The sequence below is a fragment of the Alosa pseudoharengus genome, unplaced genomic scaffold (assembly GCF_046254945.1).
Source record: "Alosa pseudoharengus isolate Yale_2024_CS ecotype anadromous, Long Island Sound unplaced genomic scaffold, YU_APseudo_1.1 YU_APseudo_1.1_scf_1, whole genome shotgun sequence".
Classification (NCBI taxonomy): domain Eukaryota; kingdom Metazoa; phylum Chordata; class Actinopteri; order Clupeiformes; family Clupeidae; genus Alosa; species Alosa pseudoharengus.
This window is the reverse complement of record NW_027468564.1, coordinates 34,558,324-34,572,279: the sequence shown is the minus strand read 5'-3', so window position 1 is coordinate 34,572,279 and position 13,956 is coordinate 34,558,324. Positions and strand designations below refer to the sequence as shown.

Genomic DNA, 13,956 nt, shown 5'->3' with positions numbered 1-13,956 from the left:
CATTATGTCCGGGCCAGGCAAGAATGCACCTCGATCAACAAGTGTTAATGGGGACTTTCAATGTTTTAGTTCAGCGTTGTTTAGGAATAGGTGACACAGCATCACCTCTATCTTGCACTGTCCCCTTTTCACCAGCGGCATCCTCGACAGCGTCTTGCCAATGTCTTCTGTGAATGACTTCTCCTCATTCAACAAGCTGCCATCGATCCTCTCGACGCTTGGTTAACGCCACTTGCACTGCCGACATCGGTGGTTCCCGCCTGCGTTTCTTTCTGTGCAATGTTGTGGCTGCGGCTGCAGACTGACCTGGGGCCTGTACTACGAAGGGAGCTTAACATACCCAGATGTAACCCAGGGTTACTTTGCTGCTTCGAAGCGTGTATCGAAGACATGAACCAATTTGGAGTGAAGCTTTGTATCGGAGCTTAAGTCGTTTTGTGATAATTACGTGATCAGTGACGTCCGAAGCTTCGTTTCACACACACCCACGTGACTGCTTCGAAATTTAATTCAAAGCATTAAAGTTGCGCGACACGGGGGGCGCCGTTGTGGGTTGTTGAAGGAGAGCCAACAGTCATAGTGCTGCTGGCACGAAAGCTTATAACCTGGGCTTTTAGCTCGACTCCCGTTCCAAGGTGTGACTGTTTCGCGGGTTCGAGTCCAGGCGTGTTGCAGGACTGAATCGCAGTTTCAACACAATCCAGATTACAATTGGTCTAGGCTACGTATTCAATATAATCACAGCAATGTGCATGCCCATTCTTTATTCATCTCCCTTCTAAATTAATGTATTTGTTTACAAATACAAGAAATGTTCACAGCCAAAATACTACCTTTACTGTTTTTGTAGAGAAGGCAATCACATTTGGATTCATGCAGGGTACAAAATAGGCTTAGTTAGGCCTATTTATGACATTATTTATTTATCCATTAATTCATGCTCAACATTTATTCATCTTCGACTCAAAGACATTCAATGTCTGAAACATTTTGTGACACAATGCTTAACTCTTTCCTTAACTTTCACCAGCAGAGGTCCTCATAGAGTTCTGAAGCTTCGAGTACTGAACATTTTTTCGATACAATTGGATTGAAAGCTTCACTGGTTCAGAAAGCTTCAGTTCGCCATCACTAGTATAGAGCTCAACAGCCCCGCTTTTATTGTAATTATTGTTTTTGCACATTTAAAACTTTCAAATGTTCAAAATAGTCTTTTGAGGCAGTGAGACCCTTTGTATATGACCCATTACCTTTGTAATTTCCAGATTTCCCAATGGTCTCCACGGTAAAGTGCTCAATGCTTCGGTTTACATGTAGAGATCGATCCTCATTATGCAACTGTGTAAGTGTGGTGCTATTTTGAGCCTTGTTAGTGGTATAGAAATAGCGATTTATTTTTACTGTACGTCTGCCCCGAAGGCTAGCGTTAAACGCTAATTAGCGGTTTGCAATAAAACTGGTCACATTCGACTAGCATGAAAACAAATCCCAGCGAACGGTCGAACTCGGTACACATGTGTTATTAACCCCCTAGGTTCATTTTGCACCGGAATTGTCCTTTAAAACAGTGCATGCTGGACTTAACACCTTAACACAGTGCATGCTGGACTTAACACAGTGCATGCTGGACTTAACCCCTTAACACAGTGCACGCTGGACTTAACCCCTTAACACAGTGCACGCTGGACTTAACACCTTAACACAGTGCATGCTGGACTTAACACAGTGCATGCTGGACTTAACACCTTAAAACAGTGCACGCTGGACTTAACACCTTAACACAGTGCACACTGGACTTAACACCTTAACACACTGCATGCTGGACTTAACACAGTGCATGCTGGACTTAACACCTTAACACAGTGCACGCTGGACTTAACACCTTAACACAGTGCACGCTGGACTTAACACAGTGCACGCTGGACTTGCGGGTAAAATGTTTGCCTGATTTTCTGCAGCGCTGCACGTCGTCACCATGTCAAATGATACTAGCACCTTGTGGGAGCAAGATAGCATGTGTAGCTCCTCCCCATTCTCTGTACAAGCTAGAACACCCCTCCCCAACATTACACACCCTCATTGGCTGGAATCCCCATACTGCTTCTGTATGCTAGAACGTGTGAATATTTATATATTGTATTGGTATTTATTATTTCATAATATTATTGTGTAGACTCATGACAAAAACCAAAAACAACATTTAACGGAAAGAACAGAAGAGGTTAAAACTCTATTGAAGGCAAAGAAGGAACAATATTTCACAAAATCTCCCTTTATTCATGTCACTTCCTGTAACTGGCAGATATTATGGAGATGGACTTAGCATAATCCTTCTATAAAGCCTTCAGACTGATACCAGCAGGTCATGTCAGACTGCCTACAACCGAGTCATTCAGACAAAAGTTTGAATTTGTCTGAATGTCTGATCTGCTTGGAGAACATACATAACAGGATCATCAACTGTCTTGTTAAAAACCATCCATCCAAGAAGGACTTTGCCCTTGGGAAACCAGGAACTTTCATGAAGAAAAATGCAGCACCAGATGCTCTGGTGATTTGAGCATTATTTGTATTTGTCTTGCTGGAGATGTAATCTTGAACTCAAACTCAAACACTTGGTTGGCAAGTTCATGATATCCTGACAAGACGACACAGTATCTTTCTGATATCCTGGAGTTCATTGTCTAACGGTTGTGTTGAATTCTAGATGTCTATGCAGCAAAGTGGAAAGGCTGGTGCAGTACTACATATTTCTCTCCAGTGTAAGGTCAGTTGATATGGGTGGTCTTGTGGATTATGTTCCTAAGTGTGAGAACCACATAATAGCGGAGAACCTTCCGTTGTGGTGGCGGCACTATCACACTCTCCTTGACCCGACACTGGTCTTTCCCCTTCATGGTCTTCATGCATGGCCTCTTCAGCTGTGAGATCTTCGACAAAAACAGTATGTCCGAGATGCTTTTTGAAACTGTAGTGAAGGATGTGACTTTTGGAGTCTTAACTTTAGTGAGTGAGACTTATATGCTGCAATGTTAACTCCCTCCCTTTCTTGTACAATGTCTTTAAAAAGCATGTTCAGCTGCGACAGTCGAAGCACCTCCCGATTTTTGAAAAGCTTCTCTTCAACCACCGTCTCACAGAAATACTTGTATCCATTATCATACACGTTGATTTCTGTTGTCTTTTCGTTTTTGTACAGGCAGTGAATATAGTTTCTGTAGCAGGTGAAATGGTACCGCGTTTCAACAATGGCCACCAAATCCTTGCCTCGAATATCTACTAGCAGAGCCTCATCTTGTTTCTTTTCAGCTGCTAGAAGCAACTTTCCTGCAGAGGGTGTTTGACACAGCATCAGTTTTTCCTTTATTCTTTTCCTGCTCCACCACTCAGTTCTGTATTTGTGACGTTTGCAAATGACGCATTGGATGGGAAGCAGGTGTGGCGCTCGCTCAGGTGTGAAGTTGCCACTGGTGTGTGTCCTTGAAGCCCTTTTCTTTGCCGGAGTTTCCTCAATGTCCTCAGTCCCTCTTTCCCCCTCTAGCACTAAGAAAAGAAAGCAGAATACAACTTAGGGTTGAACTTGATTTACTGGATTTAGGGTTGAACTTGATTTAACTCTGAAATCCCCTTCACTGTTACTGATTGAGGAAATAAGTTAATTGCATTCAGCCATCTTTATATTTTTGGTACAGAAAATGCACCAGAAGAATAAATAAAAAAGTCACACTTAATTTGGATAGTATGCCGTGCATACAAACAGACAAACTACACATGCTCATATTATCAACAAACTATCTCTTCACACTCTGTAAAGTGCAATGTATTGTTAAGGCTAAGGTTAGTAGTTGGAGTTACATACTAGATTAACGGTCATCAGTCTCTGTGGAGTCAACCTTGTCCTCTTCTCCATTGAAATCCTCTTCCACTTGAAACACCAGAAGCAAAATGTAATTTAAACCAGAAACACCTCACATATGAAGGAAGGGTGGACATGCGTGGCTCTTGAAGCAAAGTCCTCTCTATCAATCACGTTTTCAGTCAGACTACTTGGACAAACAATCTTACAATTTTAACATATGATATCATACACTGCTCAAAAAAATAAAGGGATCACTTCAATAACACATTGGATCAGTACTTTGCAATGTTTGGTACTGAAGTGAAACTGTTTGGAGGCGATTGATTGATTTTGCAGGAACTGTCAGACGTTCTGTGAATGTAGTTTGCGAAAGGAGAAAAGAGTGGAAGGTTTTAAGAAATGTGTTTTAGCAATTGTGAAAAACTGTAAGTGTTCCCTTTTTTGAGCAGTGTAGGCTACTGCCATAAACTAGGTTTAAAACACTCATTCGTCTCCCGTTTCAGAACTGCATTCATGCTCATGTTGTTAGCTATCTGTACTGACCTGGTCCCATCAAAGCCTCATCATATCCATCATCCTCATCTTCCTCCTTAATCTTCATCACATTGGGAACTGTAGCAGACACAATTCAAACACATTCATTATGTCAGTCTAACTCAGGACAGAGATGAAGTTACCTGAAAGCAGCACTAAAGAAGATTTGCTCTCAGGGCCCCTAGTTGACAAGTTAAAACAACGTAAATGAACAAGATACTGTAGAGGTTTTGTGTTTTTGAATGACCCCATAGTAGCTTGGGGACTGTGAGAGAGCAGTTTGTTCATTTTCCTTTCCCACATACAAAGTCCATCGGCAATAAACACACTTTTGTGGTTTGTACGGTGGCAGATATTGTATATGCTTAACTGACTTTTTGTTAGTGTTTCTGAAAGTATTCTTGTTAAGAGAATTTATAAGTATGACTATTTTAAGACCTAAAATAAACACAACCCCCACATAAATGTTTGTCATCTGTATTCTTTATTTATAAAAATGGAAAAACACATTTGTAACAGAAACAGAAACAGAATGATTAAAGTCAAAATCATTTCAACTCTGTGGAGCCCAGTAAGGATTTGTTTTATCAAAAACAAAATTTTATCAAAACTGCAAACAAAATGTATCAAACTGTGTATAAAATATATCAAAGTAAAACTAAATAAAATAGCATTAGTAGTTATAGCATCTTGTTTTTATATTTCTTTTTGAAAATACAAATACAAACCACTTTTTTTTTTTTTGGGGGGGGGGGTCAAGTGTTGTGCAATTCTGTCTCATTTTGCATAGTGCATACACATCTATCTAACAAATGTGACTTTCTCACAGTGACCGCTCACTGACAAAGACCAACTGAGAAAAACTTTTTCAGTTTTCATAAAATACAAAACATCTATGGGTTAGTGCTTACACAAATATGCAAGCTTTGCATAAAAGTATCTGCTTTCGTAAAACATACAGCGTAAAAGGCTAAATTTACAGTCCAACAAAATAAAAACATAGTTTTGATGAGACACTAAAGGAATATTTGCTTAGTCTTACAATTGCATTCTGCCCAACTGCCTGTATATATACTATACAGAAGTCTTATCACCTTCACCAACAGTTTACCTTCACCAACAGTTCTCAAAATCACCCCATCTTATTAATGTGCCTGATGCCATAGGCTACCTCATTTCTGAAACAGTGACTTTGAGGGTCTCTGAGGTGCTGGCAGTCGAGTCAGACTCCCCTGCATTATTTAGCTCTTTAGCCTACTCAACTCAGTCCAACTCAACTGGATCCCATGACACAGATCCAGCAGATTGGACTAGCTGGGACTTAAGTGCTGTGATAGGACTCCATATCAATTCTACCATACAAAAGCAAACACTGAATTCTGTAGTGTAGAAAACAAGATAAACATAAAACAAAATTAAAAATCAATCATCCTTTTCCCTCCCTCACCCACACTACATATCAGGCACTTGGTGACTCCAGTTCAAACATCACGTTTGCCAATGTCTAAATGAGTGCTGTAGATAGACCCGGATTACCTGACCTTTAGGCTAAGGCTATAATATATTTAATACATTTATGCGAATGATAAGCAATAACCGACTTGCTTCTGAAATCCTCAAAATGGCACAAGATCCCATTTTTCTCTTGATTCATGGAAAAAAAATCAGATTCAAGAACTATACTACCGTGCAAAGATGGCCACCGAGACTTAACACAACATGTAATAGCCCTACAGTATATGGTAGACAGATTTCAATGCTTTGCAGAATTGGATCTCAAAGCCCATTGTATTATAAAACGTACAATGTCTTTGTTATTGTATTGTGGTCCAAACATTATAGTAACATAACCTCTGTGGTAATTCCCACTCTACTACCAGAAAATAGCAAAATGAAAGAAAAAAAAAAAAAAAGTTTTGTTGTTTTACCGTTTTGTCACATTAAATGCTATGAATTGTGTCCATTCGCAGCCTTCTCAAAATAACTTTGTCATAGAACACATACATTACTTTATTTATGTTATAAATAGTTTGGGATATTATATTACCTTAGCCTGGGTGCCATTCCGAACTTAGTCCCGCCCACAACATTTGAGGTCAGGAAGTTCGGTCTGGCATTGCTCCATTGTGGTGGAAGTATGCTCGCCCTATATCGGGCGGACCAATCAAATCAGGCTTTACGATGATGGACAGGTGAGCAACAGCGCCTGGTCTATCACATCATCTGAGCACGCTTAGATTAGGCTTATGTTTGAAACAAAAACGCTGTGGCTAGAAGGATACATAGCTTTTAAGACCCCATATGGAAAATTAATATTATTTAATGAGGTTGTATCACTGAAAACGATTATTTCTGAAAACTTTGACCTAAGTTGAGATGTGGGAAAACTCATGGTTTCACTTTCATCAAGGGAAAACAGCGCTGTTGCATTGCCACATGTTCCCTCGTTCGTTTGAAATCTGATTGACCACCTGTTCGAGGGATTTGCGACAGCCGTTCCCAGCTGTTTAACATGTTTGTAGCATATCACTGTTCAACAGAATTATTTTTAAAAACGGAGGGGATATAGGAGAAGAAGGATGGTTCGTGTGTTTTCTTCCTACACCTCACGGTAAGCTATTTTGTTGCTCTGATTGGTTAGGTCTATCCAATTGAGTGCAGAGGCATCCCCCCCCTGAATCGGTTGAAACACGCCCCATAATTACGTCCCAATGGAGCAGTATCAGACTCATATTCTGACTAGAATTGAGTATGACTACATCAGGCTAATATTACCTCATATTGTGCTCATGATTATGTCTATTCATGGGTTTCATCAGGTCCTTTTCCACAAGTGTATAAAATCAAGCATCTAGATTATGAATGCAGACTGCATGGTGCTTGATTAATACACCTGTGGAAAGGGACCTGATGACTATACTATTAGGTTTCATTCTTTCTAAGTCTGATTAGATCTTTTGTTTTTTTCCACAGGAAGGAAAAGCTCTTCCCAAAGTCTTGGGCGGTCGTCCTCTCTTTTTCTTTTGACCTTGCAGTGGAACCGCAGCTGAAGGCCCTGGAGCCTGAGGGGGAACCACAGCTGAAAGCCCTGCACCTCCTGGAGCCTGAGGGGGAACCGCAGCTGAAGGCCCTGGAGCCTGAGGGGGAACCGCAGCTGAGGGGGCAGCCGGAGGGGAGGGTGGCTGCTGCTGCTGAGGAACGCCCAGGAGGAGAGAGGAGCCCTGGGGTAGCATGGGGGAAGACGAGGAGGGTGGTGGTGGTGCAGCTGGGGGTGGTAGAGTGGGGTTTGGTGTGACAGTGGTGCAGCTCGAGGAACCAAATATGGTGCTGCTGCTGGTCACAACTGACCAACCTAACATTTGCACTGCATCGACACGAGCAGCTTCCTCGGGTTCGCCAGTGCCGTGACGCTCATGCCAGGGCCCCAGGGAAGCTCGTCCAGCTCCTAGTCGCTCGGCCGACTTCCTCTTCCTGTCCTGCTCCAGATGATGAGCTTTCTGGACCTCCACCAGGTCCACCAGCGCCGCCCGCACCTCCTGCAAAGCCGTCAGGCACGACCGCTGGACCTCCAGGCTGGACGTCTGGACGCGGAGCGCCTCGGTCAGCAGGCGGTTGCCCTCCTCTTGCTTGCTCAGGAGCGTCTGAACGGTTTGGGGCGTCAACGTGATCGCCGAGGATGGAGGGAGAAGAGGAGTAAGAGATGGAAGAGGAGAAGGAGGAGGAGAAAGAGGAGCTTGGAGGTCCGGCAGCAGGTGTTCTGTGTTGGAGCTGTCAGAGTGGAACTCGTCAGTCCGCAAGGGGTCATCAGGAAACGTCCCTACATAGGAATAAAAACAACCAAACTAAATATACAATAAACAATAATCACCTTTAATGTATTGGTGATGATCTAGGGCATTCATACACATAATCCAGGATCATGGGATTAAGTCATGCGCTACATCAATCCATGCTTAGCCTTACAGTCACCTTTTGCTACATAAATCAGTGGAAATAACTTATGCTAATATCTAGCAGAATTTTCTTTTTTCCTCTAAAATAGAAGTTCATATTAAAACCGAACAACTCCACCCACCGTTGCAGTCACTGGGCATCCCCGTCGCCCCGGCGATGGCCATCTTCATCCGGCGGGCGATCCTCTCCTCCAGCGGCGTGAGCTGGGGAGACCCCTGCTGCTGCACGCCACCCCCACCTCCACCCCGGCCGTCCGATGCCCAGGCGGGCGCCAGCTTGGCCTTCAGCTGGTTCTTCAGGTTGTTCCACTTCTTGCGCACCTCCTCCACGTCCCGGGGCCGGGCTCCCAGCGTGATGGTGGTGGTGGCGGTCGCAGTGGCGGCGGCGTTGAGCTTGGCCGTGACCTGTGTCCAAACGGGGACGCTGCTGCCGCGCGGCAGGAGTTGGTTGCGCTCGCCGAACAGCGCCTCCCAGTGGTGGAGGATCTCCGTGTAGAGAAGGTCCTCCTCCTCTTTGGAGAAACGCCGACTGGAGGCTGGAGATTGGAGGTTTTAGAGAAAGGAGAGATCAGGAAACGGGCGTTACTGAGGTTGGGCAAGTGTGCTAACTAGGTAAGAGCCGACAGAGGAGTTTCGTTGTACAGACATTATTACATTTTTCTCATTTGTGTCTATTCAAACATTAGAAAATTTGCCTTATTTACAGTTGAGACATGTTTTAAATACTTCTAATGTGTCCTGCACCATTTCACCAAGTCAGATTCCTTATTTTGTCCTTGAAAATTCTGATTCTGATGTCGACTGCAAGGCATGATCACTGTTCAATCAGATCAGTGTAGTAATTTCTAAAAATGTCTTTGAGACTTTGTCCATCTCTATTCAGACAAATCAAGCACTGCTACTTTTGTCATAGCTCTCGAGTTGATTCTTTCAAAATATGACATTCTGTTTCAGGTGTTGTCAGTGCTGAATAAAAATAATGATTTCCACAGTGAAAACTACATTATTAAAATCTTGGTCAGGTCTCACCTACAATGCCTTTGTGAACCACCAGGTGGCCACAGGCCCTTGTTGTACTTAGTAACCCAAATGTTTTGTCAGTGGGGCTTTTATTTGGACAAAGGCAAGCAAAAGACTAAAAGCAAAACCAAACCAGCAGGACGGGATACTCACTGGCCCCCGTCCCTGTCCTGCCCTCAGCTGCATCCTGCTTCATCCTGGACACGATCCTCTGCTTCAGCAGGCTGAGGTCCTCTCCGTCGGCCCCCCCATGCTCTCCAGTGGGCTGCAGACCCCCCGACTGCGCGGCTTTCTCATGGAGCTTCTGCTTCTTGAGGTGGCCCCACTTCTTCCGCACGTCCTCCCCGTCGCGGGCCACGATCGACCCGGAGCTGGCGTTCATCTTGGCGGCGATGCGGTTCCAGATGGCAGTGCGGCCGCCGCGAGGTAGGAGGTTGTGGCGCCCGCCGAAAAGCTCCTCCCAGTGACGAAGGACCTCCTTGTATAAAATCTCCTCTTCGTCTTTGCTGAAGCGCTTGTTGTAGGCCTGGCCTAGAGAACATGGCACGAGTCAAGTACTGGGGCAGTGAGCATTTGACATGGTGAATAAGTAGATCATAAATAGATCATAAGGCACATAAAGCAAGCGTTGACCTCATTTTAATAAAGAGAAACAACTTACATGTTTTGTCATGGTCTTGTGGCAATCCTAAAAAAGAGAGGGGGGGGGGGTACAGTGTATAATTAGTGCAGTAGTTATAATTAATTAACTCAGTATTTATAATTAGTGAGCCATTATCAATAAACAAATTCATCATCTCCAAACAATCTCAGCAGTAAAGTAATTACAGTTTGACTCCAAGGTGAGATGATAAAAAGAATCATAAAATGTAGAAAGTCATCTAAAAATATGCAAATACTATGGGAACTGCATCCGTCAATCTAATTACAATAAGAACCAAGTTATGATCTGCATCAGTCTAGCTAACTATGATAAGAACCAAGTTATGATCTGCATCAGGCTAGCTAACCATGATAAGAACCAAGTTATGATCTGCATCAGTCTAGCTAACCATGATAAGAACCCAGTTATGATCTGCAAAGAAAATTACTACTTCAGATTGCTCCCCTCAACTTGGCCAGCTACTTTGAAGCTTTCCATATTTGACACCTCAAGGCTATAAACACACTAACAACCACTTAGCTAGCAGCTGCCAGCAAATTATATATGTAATCTGTATGGCATCATTCTCTGAAGCACAATAAACAAGGCTGTACATGTGAACCCCTTTTATGTGGTGGTGCAAACAAAATCTGTTTCTGACCATCTTGAAGACCTAATTCAGAGCTTGAGTGTACACACAGCAAACAAGGGTAAAAAAACAAAACTACTGCAAGCATTGGTAGAAAACACACAACAAAAAAGATACTTTTACATTCTAATTCTATAGGCCATCTCTTGCGCTTACCGTCGACCTCATGTCCGGCGTCTCTTCCATTGGTCGTCTCCTTCATCTTCATGGCCACTTCTGCCTCCAACTCACTGAGGCCTGCCCCAGGCTTCTCCTCCTCCTCTCCAGAGGCATTAATGACCGCCAGCTTGGCTCTCAGCTGGTTCTTGAAGTAGCACCACTTCCTGCGGACCTCTTCCCCGTCCCGCACCACCCCGGACGACGCCTGGACGGCGGCGGCCACCTCGTTCCAAACGGAACCTCGGCCCACCCTGGGGAGCAGGTTGCTCCGCTGTCCAAAGAGCTCGTCCCAGTGACTGAGCACCTCCCTCCACAGTATCGACTCCTCCTCGCGGCTAAAACGCTTTTTGTGTGCTAGCAACGGGATATGGGGTCCATTAAGTGGGGAGAACACACAAACACACGCACACAAACACAGACAAACAAACAAACACACACATGCACAAACACACACAGGACAATTATGTTTCTTTTTCTTAGTGTCTTCATGTAAGCAAACTCTGTCAGTGATCCATGCCATGCCTTATCGAATTGGTATTGAAAGAGATGTAATTCTGCTTATTATATGTCCACGTATCATAAAAATTAGTTTGGAGCCATAATATTAAACAAAAAGAACTATATTATGTTGCTTTAAGAATACATAAAAGGGTAGAATAATGCCTCTATCATCTGATATAATCTTAATCTATAAAAAAAATTAATTATTGGATACATCTTAAAAAGAGCAAACCTGACTATTTTAGACAATTAAAAACAAAAGATAAAATATTATTTTAGATAGATGGATAGATAGATAGATACTTTATTGATCCCCAAGGGGAAATTCAACGTTTAAAACGTGCAAAAGGAAAACAAATGACCAATAAAACATTTGACCACCAACATCATTTGACTGTGTGTGGCCTGAAGGCTTGGTGAAATGTGTCACCCATTCAACACTAAATTGGAAAAACATTCAGTAATATTGATTTGCTTTGTCAGCGAATCAGGGAAGTCAGAGAGAAGTGGCAAAATATGTAGTTCAACCTGCTTCAAACAAAGTGCTTGTAAGTTATGTAACGTTACATGCCATATCAGCATACATGTAATGGCGCAGTTACTTTCTGAAATTTGTTTCACAATCTTTGCTGTTGGACCTCAAATAGTAATGTTGTAATTTACATTCTAAAAATAGCAATTATTCAATTTAATGACATGACTTTCATCTCAATTTGAGTCTCGATTCTTATCCATTTTTTATTGCAGGTGCACAAATCCTACAAGTCACAAATCAGGAGACTCATAAACTCTCAGTTTTGCTACAGTTGCTGTAGTGCCCATGCAGTGTTTCCCATACATTGACTTATTTGTGGCGGCCCACCACAATATCAACATTGACCACCACACAATGATTGTCCAGGTTGTACTAAATTGTGCTTAAATCTGGTTAGCATCATAACCACGCTGTGCTAATTTGTTAAAAACTGTTGCTTTTAAGTTAATTCTGCAAACCTACCACCACAAATAGAATTTAATTCTGTGGGAAACACGGCCATGTCTTCCCTTCTTGGGTATCTGACTATGTTTCGCACCATAGTCTATGAAACTATACCCAAAGTGTGAGTGTAATCATAAATTGTATTGCATGGGATTTGTGTCATTGTAATGAAGGATTTGAGAAAGTGGGCCTTGTGTTGTTTTGATAGATAGATAGATAGATAGATACTTTATTGATCCCTAGGGGAAATTCAACTGTGATGCAGGTGTGTGAATGTGTTTTGTACTGTAGCAGAACTGTAAGCATACAGTTAATGTGTGACTTCTAGAATTAGGACTTATGCACATGAATAAGTTGAGAAGTTGTAGCTGTTGTGTTATCTAGAACTTTAACTGATCTGTTCAGTCAAAAGACAACCGGTCGCGCTCTCTTTAGGCTACTTACTGTGCGCGGGATCCAATATGTTGTCCACATCCACCTCCTCTTCCTCTTCTTCTTTTAGGTTTTCTACTTTAATTACTTCCACCTTAATTCCCAAATGTTGCATTTCTGGACCATCAATGTTAGGTTTGTCCTCCAACGGTTCCAAAGAGTCCGGTTCAATCTTACAAGTGGGCGTAACAACTGGTTTGCAGTCCAACTCCTGTGGAAAAAATTACAAGACAGACTAAACAATAGGCTACCCAGTTCCAAATTATAACTAGTATGGTCGATTAACATTAGCGCTTATCTAACCACCTCGATACATTAGTTTCCATTGCATTGATAAAGGCAACTAACTTGAACAACAAAGTTACATTAGGCTATTTTCTGATAGTTAGCCAATAATCCAGACATGCTATCAATGCACAGTTGATGTGGACTGTCTTAGAAGTTAATCGAATCAGAAAAATAGACATATAAGCTACAAAGTGTGTAGACTAACGATACCAAAATAAAGACTAATGACTTACTTCGTCCATTATGACTGGTTGGTGCAGGGAAAGCTCACGTTAGCGACAATGTTGATCCGAAGGTTACAAATGTAAGATCGGCTATTAGGTAAGATATTAGTTTAATGTTAAGTTGACTGCAACTAATTACAAGGCAGACATTCCAAAGGAGTTACAGGAGATATCATTCTCTCCAAATATCCCGCCAGCTGAGATTCTCGGGTGTGCGCTGAACTTGTTCTGCTTTCTACCAGCCGCGATAAGGGACAAACATAATTTTAAAACGCGCGACAGGTAAATCATTGAAGGGTGGCGTTTTTTGGTCCCTAGTGTCAAACATAACTAAATAATATTAAAATCTGCAAAGATATGTGGTCTTATTTTTTTCTTCTTCAGAAAATGCTGTTTTATATGAACATACAGAGCATTCGTGACATTCATATTCCTATTTTTCCACAAATTCCAAACAAAGCTCATATCGTGACTGTCCCAAGCACATTTCACAAAGTTAGATTTAGAATAAAAACAATAAAAGGGATGCAATTGTTCCTTATTTAAGTACATACGAATTGATCTGTTTGAACACAGATGTCAAACAGATTTTGCCCCAACAAAATATCATGGGGTGTCACTGTCACACTATAATGTAATGTGAGTTATCTCTCTCTCTTTCTTTACAATAAATCAAGAAGGCACTCCCACGTCAGTAGGCCTAACGCTTTTCATT

The 13,956-nt window shown here is 42.3% G+C and overlaps 1 protein-coding gene across 1 annotated transcript; it reads right to left on the bottom strand.

Moving 5' to 3' along the window:
• Positions 1 to 4,961: 4,961 nt before the first annotated feature.
• On the bottom strand, positions 4,962 to 13,451 carry LOC143126087 (uncharacterized). Its single transcript, XM_076288007.1, has 7 exons — positions 13,251 to 13,451; positions 12,742 to 12,940; positions 10,815 to 11,171; positions 10,028 to 10,054; positions 9,520 to 9,897; positions 8,469 to 8,882; positions 4,962 to 8,210 (listed from the first exon to the last, which is right to left on the bottom strand). The coding sequence occupies exons 1-7, from the start codon at positions 13,257 to 13,259 to the stop codon at positions 7,342 to 7,344; spliced, it is 2,253 nt and encodes a 750-aa protein (XP_076144122.1). The 5' UTR covers positions 13,260 to 13,451; the 3' UTR covers positions 4,962 to 7,341.
• Positions 13,452 to 13,956: the final 505 nt, after the last annotated feature.